This window comes from Arabidopsis thaliana, chromosome 2 (genome assembly GCF_000001735.4).
Source record: "Arabidopsis thaliana chromosome 2, partial sequence".
NCBI lineage: Eukaryota > Viridiplantae > Streptophyta > Magnoliopsida > Brassicales > Brassicaceae > Arabidopsis > Arabidopsis thaliana.
Genome location: NC_003071.7, coordinates 8850145 through 8866900, shown reverse-complemented (window position 1 = coordinate 8866900; position 16756 = coordinate 8850145). Strand labels below are relative to the sequence as shown.

At 36.4% G+C, this 16756-nt stretch overlaps 4 protein-coding genes across 12 annotated transcripts; 1 reads left to right on the top strand and 3 right to left on the bottom strand.

The window, feature by feature from the left end:
- Positions 1–109: 109 nt before the first annotated feature.
- NFD6 (nuclear fusion defective 6) lies at positions 110–1885 on the bottom strand. Of its 7 annotated transcripts, none has more exons than NM_001335695.1 (4): positions 1519–1885; positions 1122–1243; positions 498–808; positions 110–327 (listed from the first exon to the last, which is right to left on the bottom strand). In NM_001335695.1, exons 1-3 carry the CDS (start codon positions 1677–1679, stop codon positions 804–806), a joined length of 288 nt encoding a protein of 95 aa, NP_001324662.1. In that variant the 5' UTR covers positions 1680–1885; the 3' UTR covers positions 110–327; positions 498–803. The 7 variants fall into 7 exon arrangements, with proteins under 7 accessions (NP_001324662.1, NP_565478.1, NP_001118352.1 ...); NM_127619.4 differs by having other exon boundaries at positions 498–553; NM_001124880.2 differs by having other exon boundaries at positions 110–808.
- Positions 1886–2035: 150 nt separating this feature from the next.
- RPN1A (26S proteasome regulatory subunit S2 1A) lies at positions 2036–7939 on the bottom strand. The gene is made up of 23 exons (NM_127618.4): positions 7574–7939; positions 7153–7253; positions 6893–7013; positions 6755–6814; positions 6545–6655; positions 6276–6341; positions 6072–6193; positions 5814–5928; positions 5585–5659; positions 4997–5155; positions 4793–4900; positions 4620–4721; positions 4386–4526; positions 4193–4297; positions 3889–4110; positions 3683–3796; positions 3388–3603; positions 3228–3287; positions 3025–3138; positions 2847–2932; positions 2648–2756; positions 2367–2545; positions 2036–2274 (listed from the first exon to the last, which is right to left on the bottom strand). The coding sequence occupies exons 1-23, from the start codon at positions 7688–7690 to the stop codon at positions 2202–2204; spliced, it is 2676 nt and encodes an 891-aa protein (NP_565477.1). The 5' UTR covers positions 7691–7939; the 3' UTR covers positions 2036–2201.
- Positions 7940–9142: 1203 nt separating this feature from the next.
- GPRI1 (GBF's pro-rich region-interacting factor 1) lies at positions 9143–11599 on the bottom strand. 3 transcript variants are annotated; one of them, NM_001202633.1, is made up of 7 exons: positions 10951–11543; positions 10836–10883; positions 10464–10604; positions 10041–10385; positions 9857–9898; positions 9645–9758; positions 9145–9534 (listed from the first exon to the last, which is right to left on the bottom strand). In NM_001202633.1, the coding sequence occupies exons 1-7, from the start codon at positions 11413–11415 to the stop codon at positions 9379–9381; spliced, it is 1311 nt and encodes a 436-aa protein (NP_001189562.1). In that variant the 5' UTR covers positions 11416–11543; the 3' UTR covers positions 9145–9378. The 3 variants fall into 3 exon arrangements, with proteins under 3 accessions (NP_565476.1, NP_001189562.1, NP_001325394.1); NM_127617.3 differs by lacking the exon at positions 10836–10883 and having other exon boundaries at positions 9143–9534; positions 10951–11599; NM_001335694.1 differs by lacking the exons at positions 10464–10604; positions 10836–10883.
- Positions 11600–15865: 4266 nt separating this feature from the next.
- AT2G20562 (taximin) lies at positions 15866–16753 on the top strand. The gene is made up of 2 exons (NM_001084456.3): positions 15866–16163; positions 16411–16753. The coding sequence occupies exons 1-2, from the start codon at positions 16066–16068 to the stop codon at positions 16532–16534; spliced, it is 222 nt and encodes a 73-aa protein (NP_001077925.1). The 5' UTR covers positions 15866–16065; the 3' UTR covers positions 16535–16753.
- The last annotated feature ends 3 nt before the right edge of the window (positions 16754–16756 follow it).

Below are 16756 nucleotides of genomic sequence, written 5' to 3'. Positions count from 1 at the left end.
ATATATATATATATATATATATATATATATTTGGTAGAATCTTGATTATAATTTATAGTATTCAAACTCATGGATGTTTCCAAGTTTTAAATTAGTAGAAGTGATGCAATTTTGTTGAGTTTGTATGTTGATGTAATAGAAATCATAGAGATTTGATTCAAAAGATATTGGACATTTGTCTTTGATATGAAAACTAAAGACAAAGAGATGATTTGTGTTTGAACAGTACAACAATTATTCTTTGCCTAAATACTCTTAAACCTTCTCTCGCAATCAACAATCTCGCATTGGGTACGCGTAGACATCATCAAAAGTCCTCTTTGCAAGCTGATAAATTATACCAAACATCAGTTACTCGTCCAACCAATACAACATGTCTTACTTAATAGGCTGAAAACAAAGAAAAGCTCTCCAAGAAACTCAGAAACAAAATTAAGAGGGTTTTCGTTCCTAAGTTTTTCTAAAGAAGAAGGCTTTAAAAGGTAGAGGTTTTGTACATAAACTGTAGCTTCATTGTTCCTCTGGCTAACTCATCACACATCATCATTGCAAGCTGGGAGTATAAGACCAATCAGTAATAACTCAAATGCTATAACCAACAAGAAAAGAAGACACGTTTCCGGGTACATGTATTTTTTTTAAGAAGATATGTAAGAACCAGTTCTTTTAAAACACAATGCAGCATCAACCATTGCTTGATGTGTATCTAAAGCCTATCTTATTGCCTGAAACCCGTTCTAATCGTTTATATTATTTGCATGAAAACCCAGATCTTGGCTTCGTTGTCTCCATCTACACTTGTGTCAGCCTACAAGATCGAAAAACTAGACCAATTGAGCCGCTATCTCTTTACAACGTTAAGCAGAAAGACAACAACAACTGATCCAGTTTTTCGCCATAGCAACAACCAAAAAGAATCTACACTGATCGAGAAAGCTTCTTAAATGGCAAAATCTAAACTAGTTCTCTACCTATGTCTAATACAACAATCTAGAAAGCCAATACAGAAACAGCTCTCAAACACATTTCATCAATCAAACAAAGCATATCTCCACTCAATATTTAGTACATATTTAAGCCATTATTCAAGCATTACAAAATTGAAGGATGTGAGAAAGTACCGTCAGAGAGCCAGCCATAGGTTTGGCCAGAGATAGAAAGCTTTGAAGTCATTAGCGCTGAAGCTGTAGCCGAGTGATATGGTAACAATGACTCCACACAGAAGCTCAGTTCCACAGGATTTCTATTCACATCAAAAACAAACAAAAATGCAAATTCTTTTAAGTAATGTGATAAGAGAGTTTCACATTTAAAATCAACATCAAAATGCAAAATTTCATCTTTTTTACTTGTGAATAATCGATCTGGAAACATGATTAACGCAAAAATGTAATTTTTACATAGAGAAGTTCCTTCTTTTTTTTCACAATTCGATCGAATTTAACCCATTTCAAGCTTCAAGTAGCACAAAACTGTGAAATGAGCTCAAATAAGGAAATGGGTATGAGAGAGACTAACCGGAGAGGAGAAAGCAGTGGGCTTCTTCTGGCAGTGGCTCTAAACAATGGTGGAGCGGATTTCGCTTGAGAGGCGAAGCGGCCAGTAGAAGCAGCGGCGCTGCGTGAGGAAGCAGCTCGAAGCATCGATCTGGCACCGGAGAGGACGGCGGACGTGGCCATCAGGAGAGAGAATTGAAGAGAAGATCAAAAACTACGGCTGCGAGAGAGAAGAAGAGAGAATGCTGAAGCCTGAACTCCGATTACGATTACGGGAAATGATGATAAACCCTATAAACGCGATCTTAGTTTGGACGAAACCTTAGTCTTTTGTTATAAACGCGATCGCAACACTTTTGGGCCAAAGGAAAGCCCAATTTCATTTGTGCGTCTTTGAACGGCACTATGCAAGTGGCTAACATTTCTTCACTTTTTTTATGTGATCAAAGTAATTGGAAAATTTTATGGATCGTTATTTTTTAAACTGAGTCAATATTGGTTTTGGCAAGAATATGTGTCGACTTGGTGGCGATTAAAAAAAAAAAAAAAAAAAAGAGACTAAAGTTTATATAACTAAAAGCGTCAGGTCATACAAAGATCCCAAGATAATGAAACAAAGCTTAAACGGAGAGTAGAAAAACCATGAGATAATAGACGAAATAGTAAAACTAGTGACAACTGGCTGGAAGCAGAAGCTCTCTCTCTTCACTCCTCTCTGTAGTCTGGGTTCTCCTTTAAGATGATGAATCCTTCTAGTATTGGCGACAGAGGAATGTATCTGTTTGCCAGTTACAAATCCGAGTTTTATAATCAGACACCTAAGTAGGCAACATAAAGGGTACAAGGAAGAAAGGAAAAAGAATAACATACTTGTCCGTGGCTAGTTCGGCTCTCTCTCCAGCAGCCAGGAGAACAGGTGTGGAGTGTGTCTGGAAACCGGTTATGGTCTTGGGCCGACCCGCTTGCCCAACCACATCAACTGCTTGTCCTACCCGCACTGGCACTGACAGTGGCTTCAGGTTTTCATCCACTGTCAACATCATCCTTGGCTATACATTTTTTTAACAAAATTTGATTAAATATCAAATCATAGCAAGTTCATCAGACCTAACTAACAAGAGGGAGAAACACAGGACAGAAGTTGAACTCACTTGCATCGCCAAAACGAGGAAGTACAGCACATAATGGTACTTCCCGAGTATGATTGGTTTCATGTCAAGGCATGCATGCAAAAGTGTCACTATACCAGCAAGTGCGGTTCTGCATAAATAAGGTCCGCATGAGAAACCTTTGAACATCCAACTATCAAAAAAGATTTGGTTCTATTGGTGACAAAAAGAATGAACTTACGGCGATAGCAAGAACCGTTCAGAGTGGAAGGGGCTGAGTGTCAAGAGACCCTTTCCCATGTGCACAAGCCCTTGAGCAATACGCACCTGCATAATGACTTACCAAGTTAGTTACAATAATTCCAACAAGAACAACAGCTTACCGCAGGGTACAGAAACCAAAATGAGGAACACATTACACAGAAGAGAAGACTCATGTCTTTGTAATAATAGCTGGAGAGGTTCCGAAGCATCCCGGCTATCCTTGCGTTATTAGTTCCAGCGCCAATCAGTCCCAATGATATAATTGCTGACTGTACGAGTCAAAAGAAAGATCAGTCCTCTCTCAATACTATTCAGCTAAATAATATGGGACAGGCTATGAAGCGAAATGATTGCTAACCATGGCAACTTCCGAATCTGTGTCATGGCTAAGCCGGCTCAAGGTGTCCATTACAGTCACCTGGAATTGTGGGAAAAATATTAAAAACCCAGTATTACTCTAGACGCCCACTAATAATTGTAAGCAGGTGCAGTAAAACTACATTTACAAAAGTATTTACCTTTGGATTGGATATACAAAGGAGACCAAGGGCCAAAGGCACAGCACGCCGAATGTTTTGTTCTCCGTATTGTAGCATCCGCTCCAGAGAACGGATCTCCATATCAACTCCCAGTTCTTCAGACATAGCAACCATTGCTAACCCAAGCACAGCTGGACCCTGGTGGATGTCACCTTTCTCAAGATGCTCGCCACACTGAGCAAGAAGGTCTTGTACCTGAAAATATAAGTAGGAGTCAACAACTAAACAAGTAATGAATTATGTCACTCAACCACCAGCACAATTGATTAGATACCTTTAGGACATTTCCAGTTCCAGCATAAGCACAAGAAAGAAGTGTCATATCACAATACTTTCTAATCTTCTCATTGAAGGTCTTCGAAACTTCAGCTGTAGCCTCTACACTTTCCTGGTAGATATTGGAACAAGTTGATGTTGGTCAAGCAATGCAAATAATGATATACGAACAAAGAGCGAGATTATGTAAAACACATTGCTAACCTGTTTGCCCAGGTATAGAAGTCCAAGACCAAGTGGCAAGAAACGAGTGAGGGCATCACCCAGTTCTGCCTCACTTCGATCCATCAAAGCAAATATAATAGACTGGGCTACTTCTTCGTTACAGGAACCAACATATATCATTCCCAAAGAAAGTGAAGCAAATGCAATCACATCAAGAGGCGCTTTTGCATCATTCAGTATCGGGGACAATTTGTTTCGAATCTGTTGAAACAGTGTACGTGTTAAAGTTTTGTGAACACCCGAAACATTCAAGTAGTAATATGGGAAAGAATATAACAAGTACCTGGTCATTTTGGGAACCTGCGTATGAAATTCCAAGACCCATGATAGCACCGATTCTGACAGATGAATCCTCTTTGTCTATATAGTCTCCAAGAAGTGCCAATGCCTGAGAAATAAGGCTGAGTAAGATGGAAGAGTGGCTGCAAATATTAGCACAAATGGTCCCAGCAAAATCAAACACGACAGCAACTCACAGGATCACAATCGTTCTTAATGCCACAATTTACAATCCCAACTCCCAGCAGTGCTCCAGCAATGATAGGATTATCATTACTATGGAAATATTTGTCGAGTTGGGAAAGTCCAGAGTCCACATCCCACAGTTGAATCATACCCTATATGATAGGGAAACAAAAAGATCTGGTTACAATTCTTACTTCCATGATCTGAGCACAGTAAATAAATTCATCAAATAAGAAAAAGTATACCAGACTAGCAGCTGCACTAGTCTTGCCATGTTCTTTATTTTTGAAGAGCCAGTTTCCAGAAGATCCGGTGGTTGAGTCTGAAGGTACTGTCATTAGTTTGTCCTGCGATAAGCAAATATATTAAGAGGACACGTCTTCCACTAGATCTATTTTATTATAATCTGCAACCATACCTGACCAAAACCAGCATTTACGAATGCATTGACAAAGGTAGCAGCCAAATTCTGTCTAGCAGAATCCACGCTTGCACCGGAGCTAGCCCTGCCGTCGAGTAAGTGAGCCTATAAAATTCAAAAAGGGCAGGTCAAAGACTGAGGGAAACATAATTTGTAACTAAATAAATGAGTAGCAAGCCTAACACATTAAAACTGATTTACCTTGTAGATGTCTTCAGGCGTTTTGGCCTCCATGACCTCAATATCCCTTGCAAGGGTCAGATATCCTTCACTTAACTTAGTGTTGTTAACAATATCCTGTAGGGCTTCCCGGTCATCATCATCTGCAACCATCTCATCGTCAAGTTCAAAGGTTATACCCTGCAGGGAGGCATACGACGAGAGGAGAAGTATAAGAAAGTATGTCAATCGGGTATTGTGTCTCTAAATGAATGGAAATTTTAAACAGCGATGCAGCAGTTAATCTGTGTGTGCCTTAGAAGAGAATAGGAGGAGGCCAGTGTCGCTAAAGAATGAGGTCTTCCCAGAAAAACAATACAAAATTGGACTAAAAATAATGTTCAAGAAACATATTTAAATTCCCTCTAGATCATGCTGAATTACAACTACAAACTATGTTCTCATTTTTTTTCTGCTAACTTTATGTAACAGCTGGAAAGTAAAATACAATCGAATAAAAGCACAACCAACTATCAAAGCATATAGGAGTAAAGATCCAAATCAAAACATACATACCGAAAAGAAAGAATGAGATAGAATTGTAGTAAAGTAGAGATAGTTAGGACTTACATGACGAGCAATCATGTAGCAGAACTGTTTCTTCTTCAGCAGATCCGTACATGAGGTAAATACTTGTTTAACATACTGCAATACAGAAAATACACCATACAGCACATTAAATATCAAAAATGTCTACGCAAATACTCGAAATAAAACATAGAGGATTGATTTTTCCAAATGCTTCACACGCAGAAAGAATGAAATGAAACTACGTTCTATAGAAAGATTAAAGTCCTACCTGCGTGTTATCAAGAAATAGTGCAATCTGCAGAGCGTTTGGATACTCTTCAAACTTCATGTAAATCATGTAGGAAATATCTAGAACCAACATGTCATCTGGTCCAGGAAGGTACCTGAAAATTCAAATATATAAGACGTCAGAGAGATTTTTGGAAGCAAATATAAACAAAGCTCACCACTTGTTTCTACAAGATCAGTTCAAATAACAAAGAGTGAGGAAAAATAAAATAAATAGGATTGACTATGTTTAAAGTACCTAGCTGCACTTGTGAGATAGTTGCATGTCCTCTTGAAATTTGTTTTGTCTACATGCTCAAGTAAGAGATCAAGATCCTCAACATCCATTAAAAGATCAACAGCTTCGGTTTCTGCATTATGCTGCAAGGAGTAAATGAAATCGTTTAGAAATAAATAAATCGCAGAGGTGCTAATCTCAAGCCCTATTAGTTTAGGAATTCACCTTCATGTGAAAAGCAACAATTTGTTGCACAAGCTCCATTAAATCGTCAATAGAGGCCTCCTCACTCTGAGATAATGAACAGGTAGATAAATATGACTCAGTGACCTTTCTCATTGAATAAGACACATTTAGTCATTCCTCAAAACTCCAACCATCAGAATTCAGAAGGATAAACCCAAACACAACTTCCAACAATCTTAGAATATCTGCACAAGTCCTAGGACGAGAAACTGAATTTCCAAAGACAAAATCGAAAATTGATTTCTAACCTGACGCTTTGTATACTCTTGTGCAATCTCTCCAGCTAAATTCCTGACATATTCATGACCCCACGATCCAATGTCACCCTCTGTTCCAATCAATCTAAACCTTAAGCTTTCCTGGAATTATATTGTAAAAGAAAGTGATTAGCAGTTCAAAGTATGCCTTAAAAAATACAAATCAGAATACAAAGTATGCCCAAGTCAGTAGAAGCATACCCTTTCACCATCTGCAGACATGGTAAGGGCCAGGACAGACAGGATATCGGACAGGTACTTCTGCAAACATAGCAAATGTAATTTTTAAGCCATACCAATATAAGAATTGTTAATGACTTGAAATCAATGATGACATACTTTGAGATCAGAATCAGCCATTGTTTCATGAAACGCTTTAAGAGTTCCATAATGGGGACGCAGAAACTTTAGTGGTTTGGGAACTGAAGTCATGGAACTTGTTGAAGCTCGGATTTCCTGCCTACAAAGCCAAATAAAACTCTAATTAAAAACATAAACATGTACACCAAGAGCAGAGAGAAAGAAAAAAAGCTTTATAAGTTGTACAAGCTTCAGTGGCAATAATCTGAAAACCCGAAGCTGATCAAGTCAAGAATTACCTCATGCTCTCAAGGGCAGCCTTCTGCAATTCCGGATTAGGATCCTGAACCCTCTCAACATAGAGCTCAAGGTTCTGCTTTAGTTCCAAGTCCTCTTCAGACTACAATCACAACCCAATGTAAGTCGAGTCATTAAGAAAGTGACCATATACAAACAAAAAAAACTTTCCTCACATCACAAGTTAACAACTTTCTAATCCGGCTAGTCTAATGACGAACAAAACACTCACTTTGCCAGATTAAAAACCCTAATTCTATAACACCCCTACTTCAACTCGATCGAGACTCCAATTAAAAACCTAACTGCAGATCTTACAGATTTGAAATTAATTCGTTTCTGATGAACCCAGATACTAAACACGACACACAATGTCGAAAAAGGATTCGATAAATCAAAAAACCGAGAAAGAAGAAACTTTACCAAATCCTCATCCTTTTTCTCGTCCTTCTTCTTGGGATCCTTAGACGGAACCTTCAAGGTAGCTTCATCTTTCTTCGCACCGCCTCCGACACTGTTGGGATCCTGAGTTGGAGCCATCTCTACAGTAACAGATCAATCTAAGGAACCCCTTGTAAAAAGCTTGAAATTTGAACACTCAAACGAATCGAGAAGCTTGTGCTTGTGCTATCGAAAACTCTCTGATTGCAGGAATTAAAACAAAAAAAACTCTTCTGCAACTCTCTAATCAAAGCACAATAATATATGAAGAAGAATCTAAATATTGGAATCGGAGAAGATAACCCCTCGATCAAGATTTCTACACTATAGAATCAATCAGCCCATTACAACCTCTTTTTCAATGTCACAGCCCATTAACCGTATTGGGCTCATTTAGTGAGTTCTTCTTACATGGGCCCACATGTCTAAAATTATTTATTCATCATATTTCTGTATGGTTGAACAAACATAATTTATCCTTATGACAGTTAATTTATTTCACGTTTGAAGAGGATTTCGACATATTTTCATTCTCTTTTCGACCGGTCGCAGACAAAACTGCAAGACAAGCTTTTCTTTCACAACCTAGTGAAGTCATAGTTTCGTCTAATTCACTGCATTGGATCTGGTCATTAGTAAAATTGTTGAAATATCTCATGATCCTTGTAAATTCAATATTGACAATTTTTGACCATCTATCTCATGGTAATTTAGTAGTTGAAATCTTCACCAAAGAGTTTATAGAGACCATGGTTTTTTGTTATTTTCACTATGATTTTAGTAAAAGTTAGCCAATGTAGATGTAGGCACCAAAAACTAGTGTGCATTTCGATTTGGAATGTCCGGTTAGAACAAAAAAAAATGATTTGTCTTCATTATCTTCGACCAAAGTCCTTTAAATTTTTGAATTTGAACCGAGTATTCATTTTGGTTATATTGGATTTTAATACCATGCATGTAGGGTTTGAATATATTTACTTTTGCCTATAAATACGTACTTATAAAAAGCATATGTGTACAAGTGTGAGTGGAAAATGAGATGCTAGTAATAGTATCCGCATGTATATGAATTATCAATTATGAAGAGAGAGGGACCATTCAAATTTGAAGGAGACGAGAGAGAGAGAGAGAGAGTGGTCACAATTGGAGAAAGAAGAGGTCGTTACGTTGGATTTTACGTTGCCTCCATGCACTTCCTTCTCCTCTTATCTCGTGGTCCTCTCCCTCTCTCCTCATTATTATTTTATGCCATTGTTCTCTCAATCCCAACAATACGTTTTTATACGGTAATATATGCATGGTAAACACACAATTTCATTACTCATTTTTCACCATATATAACCGGCTGGTATTTTTAAGTATAAGTTATGTTTATAAATTATAAGTGTATATATACTCGTGAGGTTGTCCTCTTTATAATCAATTGGTCGTCGTTTGCGACTTTGCTTTGAACGCTTCCAATTTCCATATGATCATTTGATATGGAAATTTGTTGTGTTATGTTTTATAAAAAAACTTTATATAAGCAATCAAGTTCTAAATCACCAATGGTTAGAGAAAATATAGGTAATTTATTTGCGTTAATAGAGCTAGAGTGTACTTAGCACCCTAGATACATATGAAAAGGGTCTCCTTATTAGTCACATGGGACGATTAAGTAAAGAGTAACTCTTAACACAACAAGGGTCAAAACAAAAACAACCCTTGGAAAAATAAAAGTACAATAATTGAAAGACATGTCGTCGAATTTTTGTTTGGTTCTCGCTTGCCTACGGATCTTGTGCGTTTCAGGCACAAGACGCGGTCGGAGGAACCTCAGAGACACCGTGACGGTGAAGCTCTGTCATAACACCGTCAACAGCCGGCGGATTTAATCCCAACGGAAGTGGCAGCCATGGCCTCGTCAATACATCTCCTATGGCTGCATCCACGCTCTCTTTTGACTGTTCCATTTATAATATATATACACAAAAAGTCAAAAATACATAATTACATAATCAAATGCGAAAAGTCAAAACTCGACAACAATCAATTCATTATATTAGATTCTTACCGGATGTAAGTCTACCGGAGGACGAGCACCACCAAATCCAAGATTTGGTTTGTACATCGTGTGATGCGGCGGCAGAGCATGCGGGATTCCGGCAACTGGCGGTGCTCTAAATCTCTATACAATTACCAATCAAAAATACGATTTAAAACATATATATAGAAACAAAAAGGGGTATACATACGGAAACAATCTTATAAATGTTGGTTCATTACCGTAGCTACGGTCGGTAAATACGGAGTCGTCCCGTTATGCATCTACATGCAAAAATGCTGGTTAGAAAGACAAGCATATGATAAAAATACTCGGTGTCATTCAGCTTTCATAATGTTAAATACTATGATGAAAACAAATATGATAAAGAGCTAAAGTAAAGGTTTCATAAATGTGGGAACTTACTGGATGCCAATAGGGAGAATCGGAGACCCAAAACGGCGGATTAGGCATGGCGGTAGAAGGCGGAGGTAAGTGTTTGGGCCACACATGCGGCATAATGGACTGATCAACCGTGGGATGTCCCCACACATGCAGGGGCCTAAAATGATGGTGGTGGACAGGTGGCGGTGCAACAGCCACGGGTGGTGGTGGTGGAAACCCGAGAGTGGGTGCCGGTGCAAGCCATCCATTTTTAGTCCGACCATTAAGATTAGCACCGGTGTCTACTCCATAGATATGCCTTTTGCGTGTCCAATTAGCCGCTTCGGCCTCACGAGCTAGCAAATGTTTCCGATGAGACCTATATTTCTAGTATACCAAATAACAGCAACATGTTAATTTGGATGGTTAATATTAGAGAATGAAATTGAAAAGAAATATACTAACTTGGAGGTGACTAGCAACGTTGTGACGAGTGAGACAATGGACTCCCATAAGCTCCAGAATTCGAGAAGGAACAGCTTTGTCCACTCCTAACTGTTCCACTGCCTCCACGAATCTCCTGTGTAGCTCTGGTGTCCAATCCACCTTCACACACATCCCAACATATATATAACCACCATCTTCATTATTTTTTCAATACTTTTTCACATACTATATAAAATTCACAATTAGCAGCTGACTATTTTACATAATTTGAAAGAAAAAAAGTCTTATAGAGATGCACGTGATGTCTTTACACGAGTCTTGTAAACATGACTGAAATATGAAAAATTTAGAAGATTTAGCAAGAAAATGAATTCTAAACGAATAATCCACTTTTAAAAAAAATACGAATCCATTATAGACCTGTTCATTTAATCGAGTCTAGCTAGGGTTTTTATTCATATAAGACTAATGTTTTATATATAGATGATATGATTAAAATCATTACCTTCACCTTTCTCTTCCCTTCGTTGTTACTGATCCGATTGTTCTTGGAAGAAGCTGAAGAGGAATACTTCCTTTTCCGGTCACTGTCACCGTCATAAGTCACCGTCTCCGCCGCAACATCGTCTCTTTTGCTTACGACTTCTTCACCTTTCCCCGAACTACCCTTAGTAGTCTCCCCTTGACTATCAGTCTTATCCGACGTCGTAGTAATCGTTGAAGAAGCGTTCATGTGATTGGAGAAATCCCCGGATAAGATCTCAGGGTCGATCTCCAAGTCAGGAAGCACATCTCCGGCCACACCGAATATATCGTCGAAGTCAATGATGTCAAGAAGATCACCGTGGTCAGCGAAATCCGGAAACTCCTCCTCCTCCTCCGGGTTTATAATCGTGAATCCACACGACGTATCAAGAAACTCTGACGCTCCGTCGCAACCATCTCTTGTCGCCGGAGACAGAGCTAACATCGATCAATCTTCACTTGTAGATCCAAATATAATCGTAGATAGAGGTTTATGTATGTTGTAGATAGGCTAGACTTAATTAGAATAGAGAGCAAGACATGTTTTGATATCCAAAGTAAGTCTCTTTCTTCTCCCTTAAAGGCAAATATAATTCATTTTCATTTATATGCTATATATAGAGAGAGACAGAAAGAAATCCATCACAAAAATATATATATATATATATACTAGATAAGGCCCGCCTATTGAGGCGGGTGTACCCGAAATTTTCAAATACTCGAACAGATCTAAACTTCAAAACCCAAAAAACTCGAACCTGAACCCGAATACGTATCCAAACATATTTCAAATATAAATATATATTAGTTATATTTATACTTATATATAGAAAATATTAGGATTTTTTGGATATTTTAATTATTTTGTGTATTTTTAGATATATTCAAGCAAAACTACTCGTGTTGTTTTGGGAATTTTTGAAATTTTCAAGTAATTTAATAGATTTGCACACAAAATTTGATATTTCAATATATAAATAAACTCAAACCCACCCAAACCGAACCCGACCCGAAATCTTAAATTACCCGAACGGGTCCTAAACTTCTAAACCCGAAAACCCGAACCCAAAATACCCGACCCGAATACCCAAACGCCTAGGGCTAATAATTAATAAAAAAAAGAAATCCACAAAATATTTAGAAACCAAACATTGTTGAAAATATATTTTCTATATATGCCGTAATCTCGTAAGTTAATTTTACATCATGCAAATTAATATTAAATGAGTTAAAATTAATAAATGAAAATAATTGAAAAGTTAAATCCTATAAGATAAGCTATTTTTCTCAAAATGTTCTATTTTCACTTATGATTACATGAGTTAAAGACAAATTTGTTAATTTTCCTTTTGTTGAATAAATGTTAATTGTTTATAAATATATAGACATATAAATTAGTATATGTAAATTTGTTTACTTTTTAAGATTTTCTATTTAATTTTAGAGAATAAAAAAGTTAAATTTTGAATGATACATGTAAACATCTGATCGTTTGACTTGACACGTGACACAATCTTATGAGTTAGCAACTTTAAAAACCATACTTTATATAATAAGATATATATATATATATATGCCTAGTTCTAAATGTGGTAAATAAAACATAAATTTTTTTTTTTTTACTGTTTAGATAAACATAAAATATCGACAACAAGCTCAAACATATATTTAGGCAACTCTTTTAGCGAATCTTTTTCCCTGTTTTGTTGGTAACACAAAAATTTAAGTGAAGTTGTTGCCAAACTGGATCAGAGCCACAACTTTAAAGTTCAATATCTGATTGTCGCATTTGTCCCTTTACCGTTTTGGTATCTTGGTTTTGGTCTGTCCCAACATTATTGATCAATCGGATGGCATTTCAACGGTTCTATGTCACTATGTAAAAGGTCTATGCTGGTCAACTTACATGTAGATGGATGTAAATAATCAATCCATCTACCGTATCACATACCCCTTATATATTGACGTGAATGAGGCTCGCAAATTAAGCTGTGGAAGATGCTCTTATAAAAAAGGACAGAATTGTCTCATTAGGTATAAGTGGACATGCACGTCCTATGGGTCCTCAAGAGCTACAATAATTGTTGTTGCTCGTTTCCACATCACATTTTTTGAATCGAATTCACGTTCACAATATTCGTACGGCATATATATATATACATCGTGAAGGAAGAAAATTGTAAGAAATTCCACATACTTTCAGGCCCTTATAGGCTAACACAACTCTATATATATTGAATGAGGGTTTTCTCAAAGTCAAGTACTAGAGTTCCAAATATTTGCTAGATATATGCGTAGGCTCCTTTCTATAAATGATGGAGTAATTTATAGTTGAATATTTGAGTGGTTTTGTTGCTACCATTTATGAGATGATCTGATGATACTTTTTAATAATGACTTAATCTTCTATATAACTGATTTGGTTTAAGATAAAGAAAAGGATAAAGATTGTTTCATTTAGAAACCGAAAATAAATAATTATTGGAGTTGTTGATTTTGGAATGATCTAAGATCTCACAGTCAGCTAGTTCAGTCTACGGCCCGACACTCTGGTTGGTGAGATGTTGGATCCCTTCTCCCAGCATGGAGTTACAGTGAGTTTTCATAGTTTTCTTCTACTATTGGAATATTAAAAACTAGCTAAGTTTAAATTTCAAAAATAACAGAAAAAGCTAGCTAGCCAATAAGTTTAATATATAGGTCAATAAAATAAATCTATGAGCTCGAGTAATATACAAATGTTATATTGAATTGAGTATTGAATCTCTATATAGAGATGGAGATGAAAAGCTATATATGTACATTAATTTTGAAACTGATATTAGAGGTTTGACAATCAGTGGACGTGAAGGGCCACCACACCCACATGTGACTTGATAGCGACTAGAATGGAAATGATATCATGTGTGTTTGTAATTAAAAATGAAGTGCAACTTTCGTAAAAGGACTACTGGTCATTAATTATGATTCCAACACTCATCATCTTTTTCGCTGTAAATAGCATATCATATGTATATATGTACTTGGAACGATTCTCCTGTTAACTTGGAAATAGCTAGGGAAAACGGTCTACTAATTTCGAAAATCGCCAATAGAAACAACAAATCAAATTCTTGTGAAAATAGGCTATAAAATTCAGTATCCCCAAATTAAAAGGCCAAAACTTTTATTTGTTACAAAAATAATGGTAATAGATTTCAATTACAAAGACACGAAAAGCAATCGATTTCCAATTAGTTCTAACAAAACATTCCATTACGCAGTCATTAACTTTGGAGCTGGTGTTGGAGCTTCACCATAACCGTTTTTGTGTGTGTGTGTGTGTTTACGTTTGCATGTTTATGTTATAACATAAAGTTAAAGCACAAACACAATTACAAAAACGTAAAGAAAAAAACGAAGAAGACCAATGCTTTGTTGCGGTGGCAACTGGCAAGAGACCACAAACGCAACCGCGTGAGTAAACTTCAATAATTCTTGCTTTGTAAAATTTCATGAAAAAAATTGTCACTGTTATCACAAACAATTAAACCAATATTTTGATTCAACTGGTGGAGTTTATTTTCGTTATTATTTTGGTTAAAATGAAAAATCTATTTTGTTGTGGATGAGCTTGTGGTGAGCAAACTTTTGTCTTTGTTTTCAACTACTAGTTGGGACCATGAACTGAAAGCTACAGTTTGAATTCATTTGCTGTTCCTTTCTATTACTGAAAAACATCTCTTCATTTGATTTTCTTAACGGTAATAAATAATGTCCGAGTTTCTCGTGGGATAATTGATGATACTCCAACAATCAAGTGCTTGCCGTTTTCATCGACTCAATGGGGCACTTGTAAAGAAAAAAACTTGGGTCAGAAATAGTAAGCCTCATAACTTAAAATAACCCAAGAATAATGAAGCTTCTAAAATTTTGGGCCAGAAATAGTAAAAGACCAAATGTTTGATGATGAAGAGACTAGAGAGATAGACTATGATCTGCCCAAAATAAACATTTTAGATCTCGTGAATAACTATGGCCTCAAAGTGAAACGGTTCCAACGTCGTTAACCGGTTTTATGTAAAACGAAAATCTTCCTCTTTCTGATTTGGTTAACCGTTCGGTTCATCCAAATCGAACCCCATGAACCGAACGAAACCGAAAACCAAAGGAGATCAGAATTTGTTTTTATTTTTATTTTACATCAAGGGAAATCATAACTGATTTGGTAATGTTTTTGGATCTGCATCTGCTGCATAAATTTTTATGATTGATTCTTTGATTATTGATTTTAAAAGTCAAACTTATCATGAATTTCGTGTGGTTTGTTGTGTAGCTCCTGGTATTGCTATGGCTTAACGAAAGTACCTATGGCTATGGCTATGGCTAACAAGAAGCAGTGGATTACAAAGCTCTCGCTAATATCATTATACAATGCAACCTTTTTTATTACTAGTTGGTGAGGTGTTAATTAATCCCTTCTCCCAGCATGAAATAAATGTGGAATCCAAAACAGAACATTTTGAAGACAAAGTTAATTACAATGATTTTAATAATTTTATCTTCTACTGTATTTTAAACTAGCTATGTTAAATCGTGGGGTACGTATGTATGTTCCCATCACATTTTGATTCCTTTTGGTGCTTGTAAATAGTTTTTCATATTTCATATGACAAAGAGTTTTATTCTATAATATTCTCTAATGTTACACCCATGTGGTTGCACAACTTGCAGTTGCATCTTCCCTTTTAAAAGTTGTATTCTTCTCTTTGAATAAATTCGGTCTTAGAACTCTTCCACAAGCCACAAGAGGAGCATTCATTTGTTGACAACTTTGAAAAAGGAAGGTTCCAAGACAACTCAAAAGTCTTGTAGTTTCCCCAAAATAACCCCGTTGACTTCAGTTAATAGATGCTAAACAAATAGAAACCGGAAGGGTATTCTCGTATTTCAGAAAAACCCGCCGCGTGGGTTCGACGGTTACGACTCTCTCAACTTCATTCATTCATTTGAAAAAAACTCACTTTTCTCCTTTTAATTCTCTCTTCCTCTTTCTAAGAAACCGAACCAAAAAAAAAAAAACCCAACTAAAAACTTAGTCTTTTGTCTTCACAAAATGGGAGATTGTAGACCTCTAGGTTTCTTAATAGGACTACCATTTGCTCTTGTTGCTCTCGTTCTCGCCCTCGTTGGTGCTGTTATCTGGATCATTGGGTACGTGTCCGTTTCTTTTTTCTTTAATACGTATATACAAAATTCATACTATCATTGGGTATTATGTCTGTTTTTTAGATCCAGTTATCTTCATTTTCAATCTCCAATTTCGGTTCATGTGTTATTTAAGGAAATTTCGGTTGAATATATTGTTGCATTGCGTAAATATAGTTTATAAATTTTCTTCTTACATTACAATGGAGAAGGAATAATAAAACATTGATAAAAATGAATAAAACTTTTGCAGGACGGTATTGAGTTGTTTGTGCCCATGTTGCTTCTGTTTCGCTGCGCTGGCTAACTTCGCCGTTGATCTCATCAAACTTCCTATCAAAGTCCTCCGTTGGTTTACCCACTCCATTCCTTGTTAACAAAACCACTTGTTGTATTTCTTTCTTAATTTATCACTAATTATTTGTTTTATTCCTTCTCGTTTTCATGTAATTTTCTTTTGTAATCCAATTTTTTTTTTTCTTTGAAAGAAGGGCTTATATGATATAAGACAACCGATTCGTTCACAAATCCATAATTAAATTGAATCTAAAAAGCCATATACTACGGATTTGGGTAGAATAATAAAAAGCTCACTTTGA

Bases quoted from the DNA above. Each gene is read 5' to 3' on its own strand.
- NFD6 (NM_001335697.1), bottom strand. From the start codon at position 1,679: ATGGCCACGTCCGCCGTCCTCTCCGGTGCCAGATCGATGCTTCGAGCT. The intron at 1,244-1,518 runs GTTAGTCTCTCT...TGATGTGAATAG, and splicing joins CCACTGCTTTCTCCTCTCCG to AAATCCTGTGGAACTGAGCT.
- RPN1A (NM_127618.4), bottom strand. From the start codon at position 7,690: ATGGCTCCAACTCAGGATCCCAACAGTGTCGGAGGCGGTGCGAAGAAA. The intron at 2,757-2,846 runs GTAAGTTCATTC...TTATTTATGCAG, and splicing joins GAACGGTTCTTGCTATCGCC to AACCGCACTTGCTGGTATAG. The intron at 2,546-2,647 runs GTGAGTTCAACT...AAAAATGTATAG, and splicing joins TCCTCGTTTTGGCGATGCAA to CCAAGGATGATGTTGACAGT.
- GPRI1 (NM_001202633.1), bottom strand. From the start codon at position 11,415: ATGTTAGCTCTGTCTCCGGCGACAAGAGATGGTTGCGACGGAGCGTCA. The intron at 9,899-10,040 runs GTAAGTTCCCAC...TTTTGCATGTAG, and splicing joins ATTCTCCCTATTGGCATCCA to ATGCATAACGGGACGACTCC. The intron at 9,759-9,856 runs GTAATGAACCAA...GTAATTGTATAG, and splicing joins ATTTACCGACCGTAGCTACG to AGATTTAGAGCACCGCCAGT.
- AT2G20562 (NM_001084456.3), top strand. From the start codon at position 16,066: ATGGGAGATTGTAGACCTCTAGGTTTCTTAATAGGACTACCATTTGCT. The intron at 16,164-16,410 runs GTACGTGTCCGT...AAACTTTTGCAG, and splicing joins GCTGTTATCTGGATCATTGG to GACGGTATTGAGTTGTTTGT.